Raw genomic sequence first — 26,256 nt, forward strand, 5'->3', positions numbered from 1 at the left:
GACTAGTGTAAACAAAAATCCAACATTTACTGAACATGGCACAAGTAAGACATACACAAAGATCAACACAGAGAGATAACACACAAAGTTAACGTGGGAAAACCCTTTCGGGAGAAAAACCCACCACCGGTAAATGATCGACTTTATTATCAGTATGTTAAAACAATACAATAGAGTCTCATCTGCAGATATCCATTACTCTGTTATACAGTCATTCCAGATTGACATACAAACGTTTGGATTAAACTCTTCATAGAACACACATCAGCTCTCGAGTTTTTACCCCCATTGCTCTGCATTATAATCGGTTGCTCATATCAGGCTAAACGACGGTTCACTAGAGTAACGACTCCAACGGCTCGAAGTCTAACCGTCTGCCTGTGTCGGTCTACATTCATGAAAAAAATGATTATCCCACATGCAGCATAGAACCGGGTTGGTTCGTATTCATTTACATCGACGGTCACAAACATAGTGTCTGAGAGTCAACCTTTTGAATCTCGGTCCAACCTCGCTCTCGCAATCGGTCGCTCCATAGTCCATCGACATAGCATCCAGAAGGTAAATCCGATGGCCCGATGATACCCGATCACCTAAGGCGACTCCATCGGGTCATCGGTATAGCTTTCCAAAAGCAACTCCGATCTCTGATGGCAAGAGTGGTCTTCATCGGGACATCGGAACAAGAAACCAACTGTTATCTCGATCGCCGATACCAAGAGCCCGGTCTCATCAGGTCATCGGAACACAAGGGAGAATTATATGCTGATAAGTGAGATAGGGAAGAGCGAACCCATTGAGACAATGGCATGACATTTAGAATGTCAACCCGATACCCGATATGTGACCCAAACCACTAGAGAGAACTTCATCGGATCATCGACACAATGCTGCTGCAGTCTCCCCGAAAACCCAAAGTTATCCCGATGACCAAAGTCGACTCATCGAGTCATTGGGATAGCGTTATACCTGCTATTCCGATACCCGATAGAGAAGAACACATCAACAAGAGTCACGCCGATAGAAGAGAATGCATCAACAAGAGTCATGCCGATAGAGCTCACAAAGATCCTTCATGTTGTTTCATCAGAAAGACTTAACCCAATCAGTATGGACAATTGTCAAGTGAATTAGAGGCACATATTCCAACAAACTCCCACTTGACGAGGAATTCACTGGACCGAGATACAATTCCAGATGTTACTTACAAGCATGGGTACGAAGACCCATAGAATTTGAACACCACCTGAACTTGTGTGTGCTCACTGGTTTCGTCAAGGCATCTACAACATTTTCCAGAGTGTCTACCTTGTTAAGATAAACTTTTCCATCTTCCACCATGTCACGTACAAAATGATACTGAACATCAACATGCTTCGACCTGGCATGGAAAGTAGGATTCTTTGCCAAACATATGGCACTTTGACTGTCACTCCAGACTTCAATCTGCCCCACCTCAAAACCAATGTTAGAACTCAAACGTCTAAGCCAGACTACTTCTTTGCAAGCATGTGTGGCTGCCATGTATTCAGCCTTTGTAGTGGACAAAGCGACTACAACTTGCCGCTTGCTCATCCAACTAACTGCTCCACCATTCAAGACAAAAACATATCCACTGGTAGATCTCCTGCTGTCAATATCCCCTGCCCAATCAGAATCCGTGTAACCACAAATGCTGAGAGTTCTTTTTGAATCCTTCAGATTACCATGATAACATAATACAAAATCTGAAGGACCCTTCAGGTATCTAAACATTCTCTTTACAGCATCCCAGTCTGATCTCCCTGGATTCGACATAAACGTATTAAGTACTCCCACTAGTTGGGCAATGTTTGTTCTTGTATAGACCATAGCATACATCAAACTACCTATAGCACTTGCATAAGGTATATTTTTCATGTCTTCAATCTCTTTTGAAGATTTTAGACTGTCCAGCACATATAACTTAGTTCCCTGCAAGATGGGAACAACCTATGGTTTACAGTCAGACATATGAAACCTGTCAAGAACATTAGTTATGTATTTTCTTTAGCTGAGCCAAAGTTTCCTCTTAGACCTATCTCTTTTTATCTCCATTCCCAGAATGTAATTTGCTGGTCCTAAATCCTTCATTTCAAATTTCATACAAAGCTAGGATTTTAAATCTGAGATCATACTTTTTGTGTTTCCTATGAACAACATGTCATCTACATACAAAGCTATGATAAGAATCCTATCATTATCAGTTTTGTAGTAAACACAATGATCAGCTTTGGATCTCACAAATCCCAAGGACAAAACAAATGTATCATACTTCTGATACCACATTCTGGGAGACTATTTCAAACCATACAGAGACTTCTTGAGTTTGCATACCAGATGTTCTTTATCTTTTTCCACAAAGTGCTCAGGCTGGGACATATAAATTTCTTCTTCAAGATCACCATGAAGAAATGTTGTCTTCACATCCATCTGCTCAATCTCCCAATCATATGTTGCTGCAAGTGACAAGAGAAATCTAATGGATGTCAGCTTAGCTATAGGAGAAAAGATTTCCCCATAGTCAATACCTTCCTTTTGCGAATACCCCTTTGTAACCAGTCTTGCTTTATACTTGTCAATGTTGCCATCTGGACCATACTTCTTTTTGAATACCCACTTACAGCCTACAGGCTTTCTGTCTTTAGGCAATGGCACCAAATCCCAAGTTCCATTTTTATCCAATGATGACATTTCATCATTCATGGCTTCCAACCAGGAATCTGAATCAAACATTTCAATTGCTTCTTTTACAGTCCTAGGCTCATCAGTATCTACAAGTAACACATAAGCACAATTAACATTCAACATAGAGTGATTTTACTTATTAGGTGTATACCTTTCAGGTTGATGCCTCTCTTGAGTAGATCTTCTCAACTCTAGTGTTGAGGCTTCTTGAGGTTCACCAGGAGGCTCATTATCATGTTCTTCTTCAGAACTACTTGAACTGCTTGAACTCTCCTCATCTTCAGGTATCTCTGGAGATTCTTCTTTGACTGGAGGTACTTCAACCTCAGCTTCTCCTTTCTTTTCTATTTTATGATCTAAAGACATAGGCTTCATCTCATGAAAAATCACACTTCTGCTAAATAAAACCTTACCAGTCACTGGGTTCCAAAGTTTGTATCCTTTCACACCAATTCCATAGCCAATGAAGATACATTTTACCGCTTTGTTATCCAACTTAAATCTATTCACATCAGGCACATGAGCATATGCCTCTGCACCGAGAACATGTAGGTGCCTTAGAGAAGGTTTCTTACCAGACCACGCTTCCATAGGTGTTTTGTCAACCAATGCTGAAGTAGGAGAATGATTCAGTAGGTAACACGCTGTAGCAACTGCTTCAGCCCAGAATGTTTGTTCCAACCCAGCTCCACTCAACATGCTCCTTGCTTTCTCCATTAGAGACCGATTCAACCTTTCAACGACTCCATTTTGCTGTGGAGTGTAAGGTACAATCTTATGTCTTTTAATTCCATGATCAACACAGTACTTGTCGAAATCTGCACTACAAAATTCACCACCATTGTCTGTTCTTAAACATTTAATCCTTCTCCCAGTCTGATTTTCAACAAGGTTCTTAAACTCCTTAAACCGACTAGACACTTATGTTTTACTTTTAAGAAAGTACACAAATGACCTTCTTGAATAATCATCTACAAAGGATACATAGTATTTAGACTTAGACAAAGAAGGTACATCCACTGGACCAAACACATCAGAGTGAACATAATCCAGAATAGCAGAAGATTTATGAGAACTGGAATAAAACTGAACTCGGTTATGTTTTCCATAAATGCAGTGTTTGCAGAAATCGAACTCAAAACTACAATCATCAAGACCTTCAACAAGATTCTTATTCTTCAAGGCTTTTAAACCTTTTTCACCTATGTGGCCTAACCTGTTATGCTAGAGCATTGTTTTCTCAGTAGGAAGTTTCGCTTCCAACGAGTTTGCATTGTGCATTCTTATAGTTGTCTTATCAGACTTTTCAGAAGTTACATTATAACATATAGGTTCAGCATTTAACTTGTACAGTGTACCAATGTGATCACCCTTTGCCAATACAATGGAACCCCTGGTCATCTTGCAACCACCAGACACAAAAGTAACTTGCACTCCAGCATCATTAAGTTTACTTACAGAGAGAAGGTTTCTTGCCAGACCTAGTATATGAAGAACTCCATTAACCCCCTTCACTCTACCATCTGGAAACTGAATTTTGATTCTGCCTCTCCCTACAATCTCTAATGTAGAATCACTAGCCAGATATACCTTTCCACCAGAATATGGTTCATACTTCGAGAACCATTCCTTACGGGACGTCATATGGAAAGATGCGCTAGAATCTACTAACCAGGTGTCATCTGAGGTAGGCACTGCCAGGGCTGCTACGAAAGCATCAGCATCACTCTGAGAAGACTCAGTGTCAGAATATTTCTTCTTCTTCTTCTCCTTCTTGCAATCCTTTCGGATATGCCCTTTTTCCCCACAGTCCCAACACTTCACCTTTGACTTCTTGCCTGGAGATTTAAAACTCTCTTGAGACTTGGACTTCTTTCCTTTCTTCTTGTCTTTGTCCTTCGATCTGCCTCGAACAGAGAGTGCATCCTTTGTCATCTCAGAAGACTTTTTTCTCATTTCTTCTGACAAAAGAGTATTAACCACAGTATCCATCTTGAATTGGGTCGTGGTACTACCAATAGCCATCACTAAGTGTTCCCAAGAGTCAGGAAACGAACACAACAACAACATGCAACATTCTTCCCCCTGAATGGACACACCAACAGAAGTTAACTGTGCAAGAACCATGTTGAAAGAATTCAAATGGTCTACCAACAGTGTTCCTGCGTCCATCCTCAGAGAGTACAATTTCTTTCTCAAGAAAAGTTTATTCACCAAGGATTTGCCCTGATAAATGTCACCCAACTTCTCCCAGAGAAGATGTGCAGACTTCTCCTCATGGACGTTTAACAAAACAGAATCAGCCAGACATAGCTTGATTAGACCCCTTGCCTTCTGGTTGGCTAAATCCCAATCTTCTTGCTTCATGCCTGAAGGCTTAGAAGTTGTAGTTACAGCACCCTAGAGATCTCTGTCGACCAGCAAGTCTTCCATCTTGAGTTTCCAAAGCTTAAAACTGGAACCATTGAACTTCTCCATGTCTATGCGTCCTGAAGTACTGGCCATTTCAATCTATAAAACAAGTAGACACTCTGCAAGACTCCCACTGAGACAGAACTGACACAAAAAACCAACTCAACCCAATAAGGATAATAAAATGGGACAGGCTCTGATACCACTTGTAGGGAAAGCAAGTGCGGAATTCGCTTCCCTAATGTCAATTCGCAGAGGAGAAGTAGACTAGTGTAAACAAAATTTCAACATTTATTGAACATGGCACAAGTAAGACATACACAAAGATCAACACAGAGAGATAACACAAAGAGTTAACGTGGGAAAACCCTTTCGGGAGAAAACCCACCACCAGCAAATGATCGACTTTATTATCAGTATGTTAAAACAATACAATAGAGTCTCATCTGCAGATATCCATTACTCTATTATACAGTCATTCCAGATTGACATACAAATGTTTGGATTAAACTCTTCACATAACACACATAAGCTCTCGAGTTTTTACCCCCATTCTTCTGCACTACAGTCGGCTGCTCATATCAGGCTAAACGACGGTTCACTAGAGTAATGGCTCCAACGGCTCGAAGTCTAACCGTCTGCCTGTGTCGGTCTACATTCATGAAAAAATGATTATCCCACATGCAGCATAGAACCGGGTCAGTTTGTATTCATTTACACCGACGGTCACAAACATAGTGTCTGAGAGTCAACCTTTTGAATCTCGGTCCGGCCTCTCTCCCGCAGTCGACTACTCCATCGTCCATCGACATAACATCCAGAAGGTAAATCCGATGGCCCGATGATACCCGATCGCTTAAGGCGACTCCATCGGGTCATCGGTATAGCTTTCCAAAAGCAACTCTGATCTCCGATGGCAAGAGTGGTCTTCATCGAGACATCGGAACAAGAAACCAACTGCTATCTCGATTGCCGATACCAAGAGCCCGGTCTCATCGGGTCATCGGAACACAAGGGAGAATTCTATGCCAATAAGTGAGACAGGGAAGAGTGAACCCATCAGGACATCGGCATGATTCGGAATGTCAACCCGATACCCGATATGTGACCCGAACCACTAGAGAGAACTTCATCGGATCATTGACACAACACTGCTGCAGTCTCCCTAAAAACCTGAAGTTATCCTGATGACCAAAGTCGACTCATCGGGTCATTGGGATAGCGTTATACCTGCTATTCTGATACCCGATAGAGAAGAACACATCGATAAGAGTCATGCCGATAGAAGAGAATGCATCGGCAAGAGTCATGCCGATAGAGCTCACAAAGATCCTTCATGTTGTTTCATCGGAAAGACTTAACCTGATCAGTATGGACAATTGTCAAGTGAATTAGAGGCACATATTCCAACAGCCTGCATGTAACCGATTGACTGCCAGAAGTTCTATGATGGTTGTATGATGATAACCAGTTGGTTACCAAAGGTTCTAAGACAATAATATGATCTGTTTCTGTAATATTGCTAAGATTTCTTGTTGCTTTTGTTGTTTTACTCTTGCTGCATAAGCTAGTCAATTCTCTTTTGAGGGTTTACCGATTATGGTTGCATCAATAAACTAGAATATCAAATAACATGAACAACTGAATAACAACCACAATACAAGATTGCACAATTGGATCAAAACATCACGCAGACCACTAAAACTTTTGCTAAATCAACTAGAGATACTTATCTCAAAACCCATTAAACTGCAACAACATGACTGCAACACACTGACCAAACCAACTCATTTAATTTGACTGCAACACTGGAATACACAAAAGAATATGTTGAAATCAATCACAAAACATCAATCCAACAAACTTATCAACAATATCCAACATGAGGATGCCCAATATGTGTATGGCCCATAGATTGAGCCTTGCTATGTACCGATGGGCCTTGTCGTGATCCACATTTTGATCTCTATCCCTACACAAGAAAGTACACACATATATATCTAACCACATGGTTAAAAAAAATATCTATGCCATATGTGTGTGTATGTATACATACATTTATATATGTAGTTCTTAAAATTTTAATTTTATATATATAGTCTAGAAATTACATGATCTCCATGGTCTGCATCATGTACATGTTGTGTAGGAATATAAAGAGAAGGGAGACATGATCTTGGAACCTACACACACACACACAACAACAACAACAACAACAACTTGTTAAAAACTTGTACATAGCTAAAAAATTAACATAATCAAAATGAGCTCAAAAGGTCTGTTTTTCTTAAAATACCCGAGCATGATGAGGAATAGGACCACTAGCATATTGAAAATCTCTAATGGACATATCGACACCTGTATGTAGTTGTGTAATGTTTGTGTCCAAAAGAAGACTACTATACATGCACTAGACTCCAATATTAGGTGCAATAGCCCGATTAAGTGACATATGGTGAGGGGAGCTATAACACTATGTTGCATATGTTGAGGGAGATGTAGGAACATGTGCCATCATCCAATGAGGGGGAGGTGTAGGATCAATTGATGTATGTAGAAGATGAGGTGTAGGATCAACGTATGTATGAAGAGGAGGAGGTGTAGGATCAACCAATTTATCTTGAAGAGGGTTTATAGGATGTACTAGAATATCCTTTTATCCTGCTGCACCTTGAGAAGCTCTAGCACCATGGCTCCTAGACTATTTACCAAGACATTGTCTCACACGTGCCAATATATCATGAAGAGAGATCCCATACTCATAAAAAACAAACTAATATGGATCTAATAGATTGCTAGTGAGGCATGAACTCAAATCACACAAAGGATCAACCTCACTCATCAATGCAATATCAACAGGAAATGATAACTCAACATGAATTTAAGGGTCATAGATACTAGATGAGCCTCAGTAGGAGGAAGGCTAATATGTGAATGTAACAATTATCCGTCAACACGATCAAATGACTTCTGATCAGCCTGAGTCACAATAGTCACACTACTAAAAAAAGTCTCTCATCTAGTATCCTTGACTACAACATCTAAATATTTCAGAAGAACCAAAAGGTTTGGACCAACTAATGCCCACTTATAAATGGATGATGGAAAATCACCTCGTCTAAACTCAGGTTTGTTAGAAAACTTGCCTTTCCTTTTCCCATCATGTGAGGAAAAAGATGTATAATCTACATCTAACTGTAAACATGAAACTCTAAATATAATTGTTTACAAAAATAAAGTGGCAACTCATCATTGTGGGGCCATCTATGATGAGCTTCCAACCATCTAGGATATATGAATGGTGCCAGAAGTACATCATTGCATCTAGTGATGACATACCCTTTAACTCTATCTTTTCCCTGATAAAATAGGAACATGCGATGAACATTGGTTGTAGAAACCTTTTTAGAGATGGTATTCCATCGTGTGACACCAATAACACTACAAGAAAGAGAAAAATAAAAAGTATCAATGCTCATATCATCCTAGGGATTATATGATCAAATAATGTCATTCATATGTAGAAGCTCATCCCTAATATTGATTATCCTATGTCTATTTGGTAGGACATGGGTGTTATTTAGTGTTTTCTCGAGCTGTTTTAAAGCACATTGTAACCTATCAATGATATTGCATAAAGTTGAGCCCTAGAATCAGTTCCAGAGTCAATGGGTAACCGACTAAACTGATGAGAAGTTTGATCATTATCACGATGAACACTAGGCTCACACTTCAATGAGAACTCTAATTAGCCATGTGAAAAATATCTTCATAGATAAAAAATAAAAAAGAATTATGTAGTTCAAATTCAATGCTATTTAATTTAGCTATGTATCAATATTAGTAAAATTATTTATCTAATAAATAAGCATTAGAAACACAGTAATATTGAACTATATATGTTTCTAGACTATCTTGTACGAATGGGTCTACATGAGAATTCAATATAATTCACAATTTGAACAACATTTTGCACATAAAATAAATTCACATTCATTGACCTTTGGGAAGCCAAGAAAGAATGGGATCAAAACTAGGACATATGATTACAAAGAATGTGACTTGCGAAAATGAATGTAAAACCTATATGATATAAATGATATGAATGACTATATCTCACATAGTGTTATGTAAATGGATGGGTACATGAAGATTATTGTACCATAAGCCCAAATTGAATTATCCATGAGCGTAGATTGAAAATATTGTTTTCAATCAAGAAGTTGTTGTGGTGACTTAGATTATAGTGCATGATAGGAATACTATTCTTCATATTTGATAAAATTTTAAGATAATGGTGTGACATTAGGTTGAGATATTATATAATGGGAGTGAGAAAGGGGAAATAAGGGATAGTCCCATGGAAGGTGAAACTATATAGAAGAGAGTGGGAGTCGGATTTGAAAGGATTGCATCAAATGATAGAGAGGAGTCTCCATTTTTTGAGGACTCGTTAGGGGAGGATTCCCTTCTCTAGGGATGATTGTATAAGTTGGTACATGGGTGGTCTACTTTATAATGTGTACAAGCATTTGTGTTTGTTAGTGAATAACATCCTTATTGAGGATTTTTATGGTAAATCTTGCTAATTTGTCTCATATGTAGATCCTATGTGCATCTAAGGATAACAAATTCAATGGTTGTTGTGTTAATCTAGGCAATGTATAAATGATTGATTTATCAAAAAGTAAAATTTCAATGTTTCAATTGTTGATAGTTCAAACTTCGGTTATCTTGATGCTAGTTAGTGTTAGTTGTTTGACTTTGGTGATTGTTATGAGCTATGCAGTTGCCTTGTAACTGATTTTTTGTCTCTACACAATATAAATGGTCTATCATCCAAGTTCTAAGGTAGGGATGTTTGTTTGAACCAATCCCTATGTAATAAATTCGTATGTAATTAGTGTTTTGGAATTTCTAGAGTCTCTTTCTTTGTGTGTGCATAAGTATATTAGATGATCTATAAATTTACATTTCTATTATGATGGGTAACTACTAGAGATTGTTTGGAGATGTAAACTATGTACTTCATTCAAATATGCTTTACATTCCTATTATAATGGGTAATTACCATAACTAGATTGGAGAGGGTTATAATGAATTTCATCAAAAAATGCTTTACATCAAACATTGTTTTCCTTTCTATTTTTGTTGTAGTATATGGGAAGGGATTAGTTGTACCTGAGTATGGTTCAAGTCATAGTGTGATTATTTGCTTTTCCCTCGCATAGTTTTTATAACATAAATCACATGCTATATGAGTTCCTCTTTGTATGACGTCTCTCTATATAGTTCATACACTATTAATCACGTATTGTTTTGAACTCAAGAATGATTTAACTAGTAGTATGAGTTCCTTATGGTGTTAAAAGGTCATGCATATAATTATTGCATTGATCTCATAATACTTCAAATATGGATCCCAAGAAAAAATTAGATGCTTATAGAGCTAGATATTCTTAGAATATTATTGTCGTCTGATTTCAATCCAAATGTTTTGTTTGTGTCAATATAATTCCTTCATTTTTCCTTGTACGATTTTAGTTGCTCAATTGATTTTAACTTTCTTTACATTTATATTGATTCCTCATTGGGAGACAATTAATATTTGGTTTTCTATTGGTGTTTACTGTCTTATTTATTTTCTTTTTATCACAAATAGCTAGTATTTGTTATGATCTTCATTTTTATTTTCTTTCTATAGTTGTAAGCAATCATTCATTTTCTCTTTGTACATGAGATTTATAGTTTTATTGAATTTTTTTAGACCTCTAACCCTACAAACCTAACAATCCCTACAAATTGGCTTTAAAAAACAAAAACTATGTAAACCACAAATGCAAATATTGGCTTTTAAAAAACAAAAAACTATGAAGATTGCAAATATGAGAATACCTAGAGTTTATAGGTGGGTAGGAGGTTCATTGGATTTGGTGGGCAAGTGTTTTCAATTGAATACGTTTCAAGTGTTTTCGATTGAATACATTTCTAGGTGGGTCTTGAGAAAAATGCTCAGGCCTCTTTTTTTAATATTTATATTTCAAGCAGTTGGTTGAAACATTTTTGGCCAAGTAGGTTTCTGCCAAAACCTACTCAACCAAAAAGGTATTGCCACAAGGGCACCATGTGGTTTCAACTGAAAAGAGGTCAACCAAAAATGATCTGATCAAAAATATTTAGTTGGCCTAAAGTGTGACAAAGGTTTGTACTCTTATGCCTATCTCTTTCTCTTTATCTCCCTATCTCTCTCTCTTTCTCTCTCTATCTCTCTCCCTCTCTCTCTATTTCTATCCCTCTTCATCTCTCCGTCTATCTATCTCTATCTATCCCTGATGCAGGAGCACTGGTCTAGTTCTTACCGGTTGAGGCAGTTTTCAGTGGAATTGCTTGAGATCATGGCATTTCTTCGTGTTTGAGTGTTTAGCGTTGTGGTTTTGGGTTTATTTCCTCGTGTTCATGGTCTTTGTCGTGTTTGAGTTTCATGGCATTTGGATTTAATCCCGGTGAGTTATCGATTCTGGTATTGGCTTAGTTGATATGTTCTTACCAGTTAGTCTGATAGTGTGTTGAGCGAAGTTGGATCGAGTTGCGGTTGATCTTCGTGACTTGTGGATCATGGATTTATGTTTCTTGTGTCGTGTTTGATGTTCTCGAAGGACTGTGCATTGTTTTATGCATTTAGGAAGTTGTTATTAGTGATTTGAGCCAACATGTTACCATTGCACGTTTCATGAACCGGTTGGTCTTTGGGCCGACTTGATTAAGTTGTTATTATTTGCGAATGGTATAAATGGAGGTTTGTGAGTCATTTGAGAAGACAACAAATAGAAGATCGAAGACAGAGTTTAGAGATCAAGCGAAGATGTAGATCCAATAAGATTCTGATTCGGTGGACTGAGGCCGTAGGGCCGAGGTCTAGATTAGGGTAGAATCGACAAACTGTTTCTGGAGGCCGATCTGATATGTGGATGATCTGCGGATCTCATATCTGTGTTGAAAGCATTGTTTGTATCCTGGACTGCGATCCAGCATGTGACATGTGTAATTCTATAGACTGTAATAAGAATTGTTCATATTGTTTACCGATTATGTATTTTGTGTTGTTACCGGTTGTTCTTTCTGCTATTTCTGGTGTTGTATTACCGAGTACCGATATATTTTGCATGGTGTTTGTGTTAGGTTGCAAGGATGGGCTATCCTTCATTGGATCTCCCTACCTTGACTACATCAAGTGGTATTAGAGTTGGTTTGTGAACCTGTTGTTGGACAAAGTGTTGATCGTGCACTGGTTGGAGAGGAAGTTGAGGCAACTTATGGACTTGTTTAGATCACCGAACGTGAGGCAGAGCAAGGTTTGTAGGTAAATCGCCTATCCTAGAGCTTGAGCTTGAGGCAGTTAGTGGGTGGAGACTTGAATAGATTGCCGATTGAGGCAGACTGCAGTTTGGACTGGTAGATCGCCGAGGAGAGGCAACCAGAAGCTATAGTCAGGTCACCAAACTCCCTGAGGCAGTTGCAAGTACCCACTGGCAGATCGCCGAACCAAATCAAGTGATGAGACTCACTTTTTAAATAACCCTGAGAGTTTGATGCAAGAGCACGGGTCTACTTCTTACCGGTTGAGGTAGTTTTCAGTGGAATTGCTTGAGATCGTGGCATTTCTTCGTGTTTGAGTGTTTAGAGTTATGGTGTTGGGTTTATTCCCCTTGTGTTCGTGGTCTTTGTTGTGTTCGAGTTTCGTGGCATTTGGATTTAATCCCATTGATTTATCGATTCTTGTATTGGCTCGGTTGATATGTTCTTACCGGTTAGTTTGGTTGTGTGTTGAGTGAAGTTGGATCGGGTTGCGGTTGATCTCCGTGCGGATCGTGGATTTATGTTTCTTATGCCGTGTTCGATGTTGCTGGAGGACCGCACATTGTTTTATGCATTTTGGAAGTTGTTCTTAGTGATTTGAGATGACATGTTACTGTTGCACGTTTCATGAACTGGTTGGTCTTTGGGCTGACTTGATTAAGTTGTTATTATTTGTGGATGGTATAAATGGAGGTTTGCGAATCATTTGAGAAGACATAAGATAGAAGATCAAAGACATAGTTTAGAGATCGAGCGAAGATGTAGATTCAATGAGATTCTGATCCAGTGGATTGAGGCTGACGGGGCCGAGGTCCGGATTAGGGTAGAAACGATAGACTGTTTCCAAAGGCCGATTGATATGTGGATGATCTGCGGATCCGATATCTGTGTTGTAAGCATTGTTTGTATCCTGGACTGCGATCCAACATGTGGCATGTGTAATTCTACAGATAGTAATAAGAATTATTCATATTATTTATCGGTTATGTATTCTGTGTTGTTATCGGTTGTTCTTTCTGCTATTTCTGGTGTTGTATTACAGGTTACCAGTATATTTTGCATGGTGTTTGTGTTAGGCTGCAAGGATGGGTTGTCCTTCATTGGATCTCCCTACCTTGACTACATCAATCCCCCTCTTCTCTTTCTTGTTATCTCTCATTCTCCTTCTCTCCATATCCACACCCCCCCCCCCCTCCCCCCCCCCTCACAAACATAACATGAGTTTGTTGGCAATAGAATTTGATTGTCTTCTTAATTCAGAGGTTCTATTTAAGTTGTGTTTAGATCCTTGTAAGTGGATGCAGAGTTGATTTGAAGCTATCTCTTCTCCATTACAACCTTTGTTGCACAAAAAAACACTATTTGCTAAATGACATACCGATTGACCTCATGTATTGCACAAATATATGCAAAAAAAATAGACCAATTTTTTTTCTAATTGACCTTCCACACCTCTTTCGCTTACAAAATAAGAATAAAATTGTGTACAAGTATGACTAACATTAGTTTATCATAAGAAGACATACTCAGTTTCTTATTTACTTAGACCATATATTGTGGGCATGCCCACCTGAACTGAGTATTTTCAGGAGCCCTAAAACCCCGATATTTTACGGATCCATTTTCGTTTAAGCACTGTCGAGAGATTGGTTTTGGTTCACTTCGTTTAAAAAAAATTCGGCGGCGGAAGGGTTTCATAATTTTTTTCTGCAAACTGTGTCTATTTTTCTTCTCGGTATCGTTGACAGCACGACACAATTTGTGCACAATCTTGAGGTAAGTCACTTGGCATGGTTTCAGTGAGTTTCTTTTTTTGAAATCTGTGCGTAGTTGGATCATTTTTTTCCTGTGTTTTATTGTCATTTCGTCAGTCATGAGAGAATTTTTCATACTCGAGATGGGACTGAAGCAATATATCTCTTCTCTTTTTACCCCTTTCATCTGCCAAGATTGGTACTGAAACAAGGATTTGTTTTTGAACCCTTTTGTTTGTATATTCCAAATTTTCATTGAAATGCGAGAGCAGAAGGCATTTATGAAGTGGGTATAGGGTATTATAAAGTGGGTGCTAAATCTGAGGGTTTAATATATATCTCGATGTTTATAAATGAGTTTTTAAACATATGGCTTTTAGTTTCGTGGTCTAGATTGGTACTGGTTCGAGGATTGTCTTCGTTCACCTTTCAGTTGGCCAGGCCATGTTTGCGTTGGCATGTGAGAGCAGGAGGAAGTTATGAAGAGTATACATGTTTTTGCAAACTATTTGTTGTGTTGAGGTCCTGATAGATATTTTGACGCGGACAAAATGGGATTTGTTGTATGGGTGGTGGATAATAAGCCTAGAAGACTTTAAACCCCAATTTGTTTGGATATACTCCGAAGCGGCAGCTATAGGGAGACTAGTTTTGGTTTGCCTCACTTCTTATAAAATTTCTCCTTTGGTAGGGTTTTGTAATTTTTAATGCAAATTCTGCCCATTTTTCCTCGTTGGCATGGTTGACAGCATTTGTGCAGAATCTCAAGGTAAGTCATTAGCATCTTTTCAATGAGTTTCTTTATTGGGATTCTGTACTTGGCTGGTCAGTTTTTTCCGTGTTTTATTTCATTCTAAATCAATGCTGTTGTTATTATTTGTTAATTGAATGGATCGGTTCTGTGGTTTTATTTCAATTTGATTTCACCTCGCATAGCATGAATGCCTTAATGAATTGAAAATGCAATTTGCTTATTTTTTATTGTATGGTGGGTACAATCCCAGTCTTTCATATACGAATATCTGTGCTTGCCGACTGACAATTTCCCTTTAAGTCAGCATTCACAATGTCAAATTCCTGTTAATAATCAAATTTCCATCACACTCTTTCCCACAATAACCGCTCCAAATGTTATCTTAAACAGCAGATTTTTATCTAATCAAAATCTATTGACAGATGTATCCTGACACAAATATGCGAGTCCTATCAGTAGAGATATACTTTTCTATTGTTGCACACTGCTGCTCTTTATTTGGCTTTAAACAGGGACTTAATTCAGATACAAGACAGCAAGAAATTCAAAAATAGGAATTCAATGTCATGGATAGTTTTTGACTCGGTCTAAATGGTGTGCAATATCTGGGATTGATCAATAACATCAAGTTTTGTCTTATTGATTTATTGTTGACATTGTATACTCCATGAATGGAAGAGTATGAATGATCACTAAAATAGGCCACAAGCAACTCAAGTGTAGGTTAAATCTCATGGAATTAAAGACCCTAAATTGTAGTTGTAGATAGCAGAATTGCTCTACCGTCATCCCCTTGCCAGACCTTCGCCATCCCCAAATTTAGGCGTTTGGTCACTCTGTCCCTGAAACCCATCCCTGTCCTCACGCGAAGAAACTCCGTGGAACTATGGTTGTATCAAGACTTATAAATAAGTACACAATATCAAGACCTATAAATAATTAATTATGATAAATAAGTACACAATTTCTCAATTTTGATGTTGTATCAATTTCTTAATAAAGTACTTATAAATTCAGCTATAGAGCTCACGTCAAGCTTATAGGATATTCTATATAAATTTTAATTGGTGTAACCATTACACCTCTCCTTTCGGTTCAAGTGCTAGTCATTTCGCATAGGAGAGAAGGGACTAGAGACAAATTTTTCTTCTAATTGCTACTATTTTTATCATATAATTTGTCATTTTATTGAATATTAGTAATACAAAACATGATTTAGACAACTCAGTAAATATATACAATCATGTATATAATAAAAATAATAATTTTTTAATATATTATAATTCTTACAGCAGTAAAAGAACTCTATAATCTTACACACACACACACACACTTTAGTTGATGATGCTCTCTGAATATCATTAGAATTTGGAATTTGCAAGAAGCTTGAATTCTAGGGTTTTTTCGCATTCTAAGTAGTGCTCGGAAGAAAGTAAAATGCCCCTTTTTGTATATGATTTTCCAAATTTTATTCTATTTGTTTGCAGGTGAGCTTTATTAATCATGTATACTGCTAGGAGGAAAATTCAAAAGGAAAAGGGTGCAGAGCCTGATGACTTTGAGGAATCTGTGGCACAGGTCAGTGTCAAATCTTGTAATGCATATCTTATCTTTGATGCAATATGTGTTAGGTTTCTTTCAGGTTTTTGTAACTACATTTCATTCTTTACTGTAGGCCTTATTTGATTTGGAGAACACCAATCAGGAGCTGAAAAGTGAGCTCAAAGATTTGTATATTAACTCTGCCAAGTAAGTTGGTTGTCAACTAGTAGTGGATTACCATATTTTATTTGTGACGCCTCAAATTTTTACTGCTCTATAAAGTCACAACCATGAATGGTTATTAGCATGTCTTGAAGTTTTTACTTAGATGATTTCAACTAGTAGAATAATATTTAATCGGAGTTCAAGCTTTAAATCTTAGATTTAATTGTCAGTTATAAAATCTTTTGGTCTTGTGAAGACAAGTTGATATATCTGGTAATCGAAAGGCGATTGTCATTCATGTCCCATACCGCTTGAGGAAGGCTTTCCGAAAGATGCATGTAAGGCTTGTGCGAGAGCTGGAAAAGAAGTTCAGTGGAAAGGTTAACACCTTAACAAGCCCTCTGTGTGTTTTCTTTCTCAAATGTTTTTCTTCTTGCTTCTTCTTGGTATTTTGCAGTAATAATGTGGAAACTGATTCTTGCTGAAAAATAGGATGTTGTTATGATTGCAACAAGGAGAATATTAAGGCCACCGAAGAAAGGCTCAGCTGCAGTTCGACCCCGTAGTCGAACATTGACTTCTGTCCATGAGGCTACCTTGGAAGATGTTGTCTATCCTGCAGAGATTGTTGGGAAACGAATTAGATACCGTGTTGATGGCTCCAAGATAATGAAGGTAAAATTATTGGTGATAAAGAAACCTGTATATCTAGTTCTTGGACCTATTCCAGGCTATACGTATGTATCATTTTTGACTAATGTGCAATTTTCCATTTTTCAGGTCTATTTGGATCCCAAGGAGCGTAATAACACAGAATACAAACTGGAAACATTTACTGGGGTTTATAGGAAGTTTTGTGGGAAGGAGGTTGTTTTTGAGTACCCTTTGTCAGAGGCTAGTTAAATTATACCTTTGAAGTCTTCTCTTGCTGTTGGATGATGCTTAATTAATGTTGAACTTATTTTTTCTGATTAGGGTATGTATTGGAATAATGTTTTGGTTGATAATTAGAATTCTTCTGAACAAACATTTGAGGCTGTGAAGGATCAACAATTCTTGTTGAATTCTTCTTATTGTTCCGTTCTCTTCAGATGAGTTGAATTTTGTTTTGCTGAAGATAGCCTTGCTATACACTTAAATGAATCTGAGAAGCATGTCACTTATTATTATTATTAATTACTATTAGTCTCAATTCAGAAACTGTACATTGTAAATTTACAAAAATAAGTCCAAACACAGCATAAAGATAAATCAATTAAAAAATAGTAGCCTTGTCACTAAATTCCTTAAACATAGGCCTGAAAGAGTTTTTGTTATCAGTGGATTTGTTGACTAGATTCCTACAATTTAATTTCTAATAGTCATTTACCATGTAAAGCAAAGATAAAAATATTAATAAGCAGTGTTCCACGGGGATATGCCGCCCCCTGTCCCCGAAGCCCGTCCCTGCATCCCCCTGTCTCCCCGTCCCCAACGGCTGTGGAACATTACTTCTTGACTAGATTCCCACAATTTAATTTCTATTAGTCATTTACCATGTAAAGCAAAGATAAAAATATTAATAAGCAGTGTTCCACAGGGATATGCCCCCACCCCCCCACCGTCCCCAAAGCCCGTCCCTGCATCCCCCTGTCTCCCCGTCCCCAACGGCTGTGGAACATTAATAATGTAAAACTTTTTGAAGCCTAGTTTGTGGAGCTTTATTGATTGCAACACTAACAGGTAAATTACTTACACAGTTTGATAGCTTAAAAATTCCTGTACTGTTTGTGGCGAACAATTTTTATACATGTGACTCTGCATGAGTGTAATTTCTCTTTTTTAATAATTGGTTATTTTTTTATTTTTTATTTTATTTTTCTGATTCTTCTCGAATTTAACTACAGGAACAGCAACTAAAACTTGTAATACAAATGCCGATTGCAACTACCAAGTTGGAAACTTCACAAAAAAGTTACACATCCTAGATAGCCACAAATCACACTCAGATTTGATTAGAGATCAATGTGACAGCAGCAACGCTTTTGATTTTATTCAATGTGATGACAATGCTGATATGCAAGCTGGAATATGAATTTTCAGAATTATCACTTTCCCAATCAACAGTGAACACTGATGCATGTTGTGCCATATGATTACTAATAAAGCACTTCAAATGATTACTTATGCTGTCAAACCCAGGTACGACACTATTAATGTTTGATACAACCTTTTGTTAACTGGGACAGCACCTTATATCACTTATGTAACCTCCTAAAATTCTGGAACAGCACCTTATATGATTGGCATAATGCTAAGGATGATTGTTGGTGGTTGGAAATAATGTAAAACAATAGCTGTTTAACTGCTTTTAGGGCTGGAATCGACTGATTTTACTCCTCCAAAGGTAGTGCTTAGCTAGGGTTGACTGGAAGTGTCATAAACAATTCAGATCCAGCAGTTTTTGATGCACAACAACTCTCCAAAGTCCTGAAAACCAACATAGAAACCCTCAAATATGATGGACAACACTGTAGTAGCAACATATATCCCCCAAATGATGAAATTTTCAACAAATCATTGTAGAGACTCTGTAGCAGCAACATATAACTCTCCAAAGGAATGAATAACTGTAGCGACACTGTAGTGACAACATGTAAATTTGAAAAATGCTTTCAAATGCTCAATGAATCAGCACATTTGTGATCCTAGGATGGAATTACCTAAATCAAGAAATAAGGGTTTTCATTCTTGATCCCATATGTGGAATCCAAGGGGGTTTTCGTCCTCTCAAACCCCAAGCAAACAAAGAGTTTTCATCCTTGGATACCAAAACTCAAATGCCAAAGCTCCCAATGAAAAATTGCAAAATGAAATCGTAAGTGTCGTTTTTATACCCTTTTTTAATTCTGGGCTCTTGATTAAATTTCCCTCCAAATACTATTGAAAGTATTTTTAGTTTAAATTTAAATTTATTTTTAAGTATTTGAAAATACTTTTATTTTAATACTACTGTCTGAAAACACCTTTTATTTCAATTATAATAATTTTGTTAAGTTACCCTTAAAATGAGAAATAATTGGGTCCAACTTAAATAATATCTTTACTTTATTTTAGCCCAAAAAAGGGACATGACAATGAGGAATGTCCTCCTGAAAGTTTCTCGAGTCCCCTGCTCCATGCTTTTCTGTTTGCAAGATAAAGTGTTTAACCCCAGCAGTATTTAGTTGACCACTTTAGCAGTCACAGTCCTAGCAGTATTCAATTATTGAAGGCCCCACTGAGCTTCACTTTAGACTTCTACAATTGGGCACTATGTTCTTGTCAGTTTAAGGTCTTTCTAGATGAGTTATTGGTTGGAAGTGTGTAATCCCGGCTTTGAATTGTGAAATTTGAAGTTATAATGTTGAATAATTGAAGGTCCCATTTATAATTTAACATTGTTCTAGACGTTTACAATTGGGTCTTTTACTGAAAACATGAATTGTTTCCATTTTGTATTCTATGTCTAATCTAATTGTTTGGACCCTGTATTCTTTCACATTAAAAACCTTGTTATTTGGCTGTGCAAAGAAAACAAAATCGGAAAATGGGGCTGTATAAAGGTGGTTGGTCAAGGCATTAATAGGATCGTTCAACCTCCCTGATTGAGGACTATCTGTGGGTATGATTGGTTACACATTACTTGAGAGATGTATTCTGAAATTAATGTATTTGTAATTTATTGGTGTATTGTTTGGTTGTCACCCAAACCTAGAGGTCTCAGGAAGTATTCTTTGAAGGGAGAGTGCCCCAAAGTCTGGATCTGGTTTCCTCTCTCATTTTTTGAGAACACATCCACATACTATCAATAATCATCTTAGTTGATTTTCTATTTGTTGGAGTGACCGTTATTCTTGCAGTGTTTGATTGATGGATGCGTGGAGGTCCAACCCTTCACTTTCTCAACACATCAGTTTGGTGCTCCTTAATAAGCTCTTTTGTAGATTGTGTACCTTGGTGCCCTCTCCTGCTGGTAACATGTAGGGTCCTTGTCTTTACAGTTTAACGAATGGGAGATAACTGGCTGATTGTGGATGAAGTTGAAGGAAGACATTGACTTATAATTCTTATGTTTTGCATATAAATGATTTCACCAAGGAGCACATAAAAGCAGAAGTGCTTGTCTCTTCTTAACCAAGGGTCAAGACAGGGATTGGAACTGGTGATTATACATGTCTAGGTATGATCATTGCTACCGCAACATGACTAGGAGATCCGTTTTTCATTTGATGATTTCCCCTATTGATTAGAACCATAGTTTTTAGTGTGCCCAGCAGGACACACCTTCGGTGTCCAAGCTTCCCATTGGAAATCTAAGTTTTAGTACTCACCCCTTAAAATGTAGAAATCTGACATTATATTTTTTGAAAGTGAAAAAAGACATTTTCAGCATGCAACTAATTTCTCTAAGTGGACTTGCAAGTCCATATTTAACTGAGAGATCTGTCTCAGTCTGATATACAGTACCTCCCGCTGGTAAACAGGATCGAACATGCTGTAAACATGTTTTGGATGGGCTGTTTGACAGACTTGCAGGGTATCGGGAGAAGGTAGTTTCTTTTGCCTAGAAGTTAGGTGCCAATGTGAGACCCATAGGTGCCAATGTGAAACCCATGGTACAAGCTACGGTGATGCAAATTCAAAGTACCTACCATTCTGTCTCTGCACTTCGATGCAATTTTCAAGGCGACACTATAATGCCTGATTTCTGCTTTAATGGAATTCAAAAAGGATAATCATTTTATGCTTTGAATGTAACTTTGTTTGATGAGGAATTAAATGCCATATGAGAAGCTAAGTTGTGCTTGCCACTTCAGACATCTCCTATCACTCTGTTACAAACAGGCAAATAGGTAGACGAAAAATACATTAGTCAGTGAGGCAATGAATGCTAAGATTTGATATAATATGTGATAAGCCACCCTGCAGTGATTGAATCTCGAATAGGATTTCAGCACAATGAATCTGCAGTCCACAATTGTGGGAAGTAATTGACTGTTTATGTTTATGGCATTATGCCTACCAGTAGTTATAGAATCCAACACATGATTTCAGCTCTAAATATGTTATGCAGTACCTGCACTGCTTATGAAGTAAATGCAGAGTTTCCCTATATTTGATTCACTGCTTGCTGAGAGATGGTGTAAATGAACTTTTTTTTAATGCATTAATTATTCCTTGTGCTTGATCACCACCCGAACTATCTATAAATATAGTTGAATTACATGCTAGTGTACATAAGAATTTTTGGAGACACAAGCAGCTACAAACAAGCTTTTGGAGACACAGAGAGCTACAGACAAACTTCTAGAGACACACGTAGGTTCAGATTGTGTAATTCTAAATCATTACTGATTTTGGTCAATGTTCTTTCTATTGCTTTTCATCACATTCAGCTTTTAGACCAATTTCTCCTTCCTTCCCCGTGGAATTGCATTTAAGTAGAGGACTTGCATAATCCCTTCACACCATTGTTCTTGTCAAATATGATATTTCCTTCTTTTGTTAACTCCATTAACAAAGAGCTGTGAACATAGTCAATACAAACACCACTATCTTTTCATGCTTCTCTTCTGTCAATCTTCTCTTATCCTCTCATTTCTCTCTTCTCACTTCAAAGCACGCATGTATTCTTTCTTCCTTCAATTGTCATAGAACCTTAGGTCAAGTTCATTTTATTGTTATTACTGTTGATATTTTCAAAGTTATCTTGTTTTTATTATCCCTACAACTATAAAAGAATGTCTTTAGGAAAACTGTGATAAATGTGTGGAGAACTAACCTTATTGGAATAATGCAATGCATGTGTCTATTTCGACACTTGTTTCATATGTGTATGCTTTTCTTAAACAGAATAAGACTTTCTTTCTTTCTTCGTTTTCTTCTGTTGAAGTAGCCAGTCAATTGGAAGCTTGCAGGGTAAATAGCCAGGTTAATGAAAATCACCTCTGAGAAATTTTGAAAAATGTCTTCATACACCAAAACTTTACAAAACCCAAAACTTTACAAAACCCAAAACTTGTCTATGATAAAATTGATGCATTGAAATGTTCTTAGAGAATAAACAAAGGAAATATATGCGATCAAAGATTATGTGAAATACGTGTAAACATTAGACTTTAGAGTTTGCCCAAAGAGGTTGGCTACAAACACAACATTAAATATGGTTGTAACCAAAGACATTGGAAAGGTCATGAGAATAAGCTGTCTTATAATCTATCCTCTAATCTCTTTATACTGCTTGACAAATATATGCGTATTTCACATAATCTTTGATTGTAAGAATTTCCTTTGTTTATCCTCTAGGAACATTTGAATGCATCAATTTTCTCATAGACAAGTGTTTTGGGTTTTTTAAGGTTTTGGTGTATGTTTCTAGATTCTGGGTATAGCTGATTTGCCATTTAAATAGAGAGTATGCATTTTGAACCAATCTTTGATGAATGCCCTTTTTGGAGGCTGAGAAAAAAACCACAGTGATCAGATAGAAATGTTGCAGAATGAGATCTCAATATTAAGTTAAATGTACAGTCTTTGCATCCTGAAGGCAAAGAGAGCACTTCGTGGCCCTTGGATTCCTCTTTTATATCAGGTTCTGTCACAAAAGGCATTGCATGTGGCATCCTTTTTTAAGCCCGGGCAGGTCAATCAAATGAGGATTTTGCTTCTGATTTAAAAGTCAATCGTCTCTTGATTATTTTCTAAATTCTAAGTACCCCTGCCCTTTTCTCGTCCCATATCTAGATGTCATACTTTTCTATGCACTTTTGATGAACGGGAACCCTTAACTTTCCTGTCAGATAGGAAATCATGAAAGTTGTGTGTTGTTGTTCGAGTAGGGAATATTAATCTTGTTGAATGGGGGAGGGGTTTCAGTTAGGACAAACACAGTTTTTAATTGTTCCTTGGATTCCATCTAAGAGCTGGAGCAGAAGAGAAAGCCATCTTGTGCAACTTCACTATAATTTTACAACTGTCACTGCTCAGAGACGTTTCCTTGGATTCCATCCAAGAGCTGGAGCAGAAGAGAGCCATCTTGTGCAACTTCACTATAATTTTACAACTATCACTGCTCAGAGACTTGTTTATATTTCTAACATTATTTAGAAACAACACAGTGAACTACACTTAACATGAACAGTTTGTCATCTTTATTAAAGAACACAAATTTAAATTAAAGAAAAGTCAAAAAAATAAAAAAGCAAAGCTAAAACCTAATGACAGATAGCGGATTATTAATTTGTCAGTTGTTAATTTTGTATATTCCATGACTATTATGGTTAAATATAATTATTTGAAAATGATATTTGTAATTTTTATATTTATGAGTTATTTGTAGTTTGTACAGCTACACTCGAGCTGTAGTAAATCTGGGTGATATAATTTTGAGGGATAACCATACCCAAATCTTGAACCTGTATCCGAATCCAATCCTGAGCTAGCAAGTTAGCCTCCACATTAACAGTTGTTTATTAGAGGAAGAAGGGAACATCAGTTAAATTTTCTAGTAATCATTAAATTTGTTTTTCTTTTCAAGCAAACCCTAGAGCTAATAATCTGTTTGTCTGCAATGCTAATGAGCATTAGCCACATCCTCTAGGTTCATGTATCTTAAAACATAATTAGAAGAAAAAACTGGGATTACAGGAGTTTTGGTGAGCACAAATCACTACAAATTCATGAATGGTCAGGGCCAGAGGATTCACAACCTCACGAGCACAAAAGGTTCAATGTGGCATTTTCAAATCATCACATATAGATCATAATTTTATGAAAAAGGCACATGTATAGAACACACAACTAGAAAAACTATTGCTGCATGTTGGCAAATGATATTTCTCGAGCTTATTCTCATGTTTTCTGGATTCTGGTGGACTAGATAACAACCGTTGCTACATATTATCTCTGATTAGTTTTCTATTCTGTAAATTAATTGTATGAAAGGAACAATTACAAGTAGAAAATTATTGATCTGGCAAGTTTAACACACAATATAGGTAACTTACTAGATAGTGGTGACAACTACTTTATAACAACTATAACAATTCTCCCTTTGGGGCAAGTAATATCATTTTCATTATCCCACTGCATAGTTTCTGCTCAAACTTGTTATGCAATATAGTTACTTGTTTGTGGGTATTCTGTTCAAATCTTCAACCACAATAGGGAGTACTAGCTTTTGAAACATGGTATATTTATTCTGCAGTATTAGCTACGTTGTTAAATCAGGAGTGGGTGTTAGATAAGTAGTCGAGGCAGCGAATTTATCTATTTTGAATGAGAGTCTTTGCTATTTAAGATTCGGTTCAATGATATTTTTTTAACAGGCGATATGAAACCTTTAGATATTGGCTCCAGTCCCTTTGGTTTAGGCATACGACACACAGACTTGGATATTGTTGTATTACTCAGTTTGCATAGGGTCTCGTAAGTTTAGCCGGTATCTCTGACGAAAGTCTCATTTCGTAGATCACCCGAGCTTTCAATTGAGACCAAAATTTGTAGCCATGTGTAGATGTTTTGAATTAAAATTTGTGTCATTGTGACCTATCGCTACAAGAGGTGGATGCAATAATTAGCTTGTCTCTACTTGCACATAATGCCATTCAAACCATTATTTAGCTTGTGTCAGTTTGAGTGGTCTTTGGTTTTGCATGAATATTTATTGTGTTAATGTTCACCTGGCATAATTGCATTTATCACTGAAGAGGCGGCTCATTGGTGAATACTGCCGACTGATGAAGGGTTTAATTGGCGTGGCTTCCATTTAGTTACTTGTCAAAACTATTTAATCTCTAGCATTTCACTCATAGAGAATTAATTTTAATTAACGACGGTTGAATTTGAATCGTATCCAAATATCAGCAGATCACATTTTTCTTAATTAAGTTAAACTTTACCTTATTTTCTATTATAGTAAAAATAAACATTGTTTTTCATTATAATTTGACCCCATTTTCCATTAAAGTTCTCTATTTTGTTTTCAAGCTTGTTTAAATAATTGGATGTAATAAAAAATTAATTCTATTTACAACAAACATTAACGTTACCAACTTAAGTTTCAAGGCCAAATTTAAACACTGATTCTTTGTTATATCATGCTCATCTTCTCGCTAACTTTACTTTTCTTCATGTATTCCTAGCGAGAACTCCACTGTAGTTGTTAGCTATAGTTGTGTTGTGGTATCTTTGTATTTTCTTTACCATTACAATTTACCCATTTCAGTTTTCTAGGATAATCATAATTGTAAAATTTTATTTTATGTTAGATATATATTTAAACATTGTTGTAAATAGGGAAAAATGTCTAGATTGCTTCTATGGTTCCAACATATTTATTAATTAGGTTTTTACATAATTATAATAACGAAAATTCAAATAATACATTTCTACTTGTTATGTTTCTCTCTGATGTTAAATACAATCAAATTGATGAACAATTTAAACATGCATGCACATCTTTAAGTCTTGAGCATTGCAATGTTTGGACATGACATCAAATCAATAATTAGATACAAAATAGATTACTATGATGGATTTCATCTA

At 36.9% G+C, this 26,256-nt stretch overlaps 2 protein-coding genes across 2 annotated transcripts in view; both read left to right on the plus strand.

Annotated features, from left to right (window-relative positions):
• The window catches only part of LOC131065626 (receptor-like protein 50), a 94,696-nt gene that overhangs the window by 42,176 nt on the left and 26,264 nt on the right, over positions 1–26,256 (plus strand). Inside the window, exons 2-6 of the mRNA XM_059217980.1 lie at positions 16,500–16,560; positions 16,658–16,731; positions 16,946–17,069; positions 17,182–17,364; positions 17,470–17,556. Coding sequence (XP_059073963.1) covers positions 16,500–16,560; positions 16,658–16,731; positions 16,946–17,069; positions 17,182–17,364; positions 17,470–17,556 — 529 coding nt within the window. The remainder of the gene's footprint in view (positions 1–16,499; positions 16,561–16,657; positions 16,732–16,945; positions 17,070–17,181; positions 17,365–17,469; positions 17,557–26,256) is intronic.
• LOC131065662 (small ribosomal subunit protein eS7) lies at positions 13,991–17,865 on the plus strand. Its single transcript, XM_058000249.2, has 6 exons — positions 13,991–14,250; positions 16,470–16,560; positions 16,658–16,731; positions 16,946–17,069; positions 17,182–17,364; positions 17,470–17,865. The coding sequence occupies exons 2-6, from the start codon at positions 16,486–16,488 to the stop codon at positions 17,590–17,592; spliced, it is 579 nt and encodes a 192-aa protein (XP_057856232.2). The 5' UTR covers positions 13,991–14,250; positions 16,470–16,485; the 3' UTR covers positions 17,593–17,865.

This window comes from Cryptomeria japonica, chromosome 3 (genome assembly GCF_030272615.1).
Source record: "Cryptomeria japonica chromosome 3, Sugi_1.0, whole genome shotgun sequence".
Classification (NCBI taxonomy): domain Eukaryota; kingdom Viridiplantae; phylum Streptophyta; class Pinopsida; order Cupressales; family Cupressaceae; genus Cryptomeria; species Cryptomeria japonica.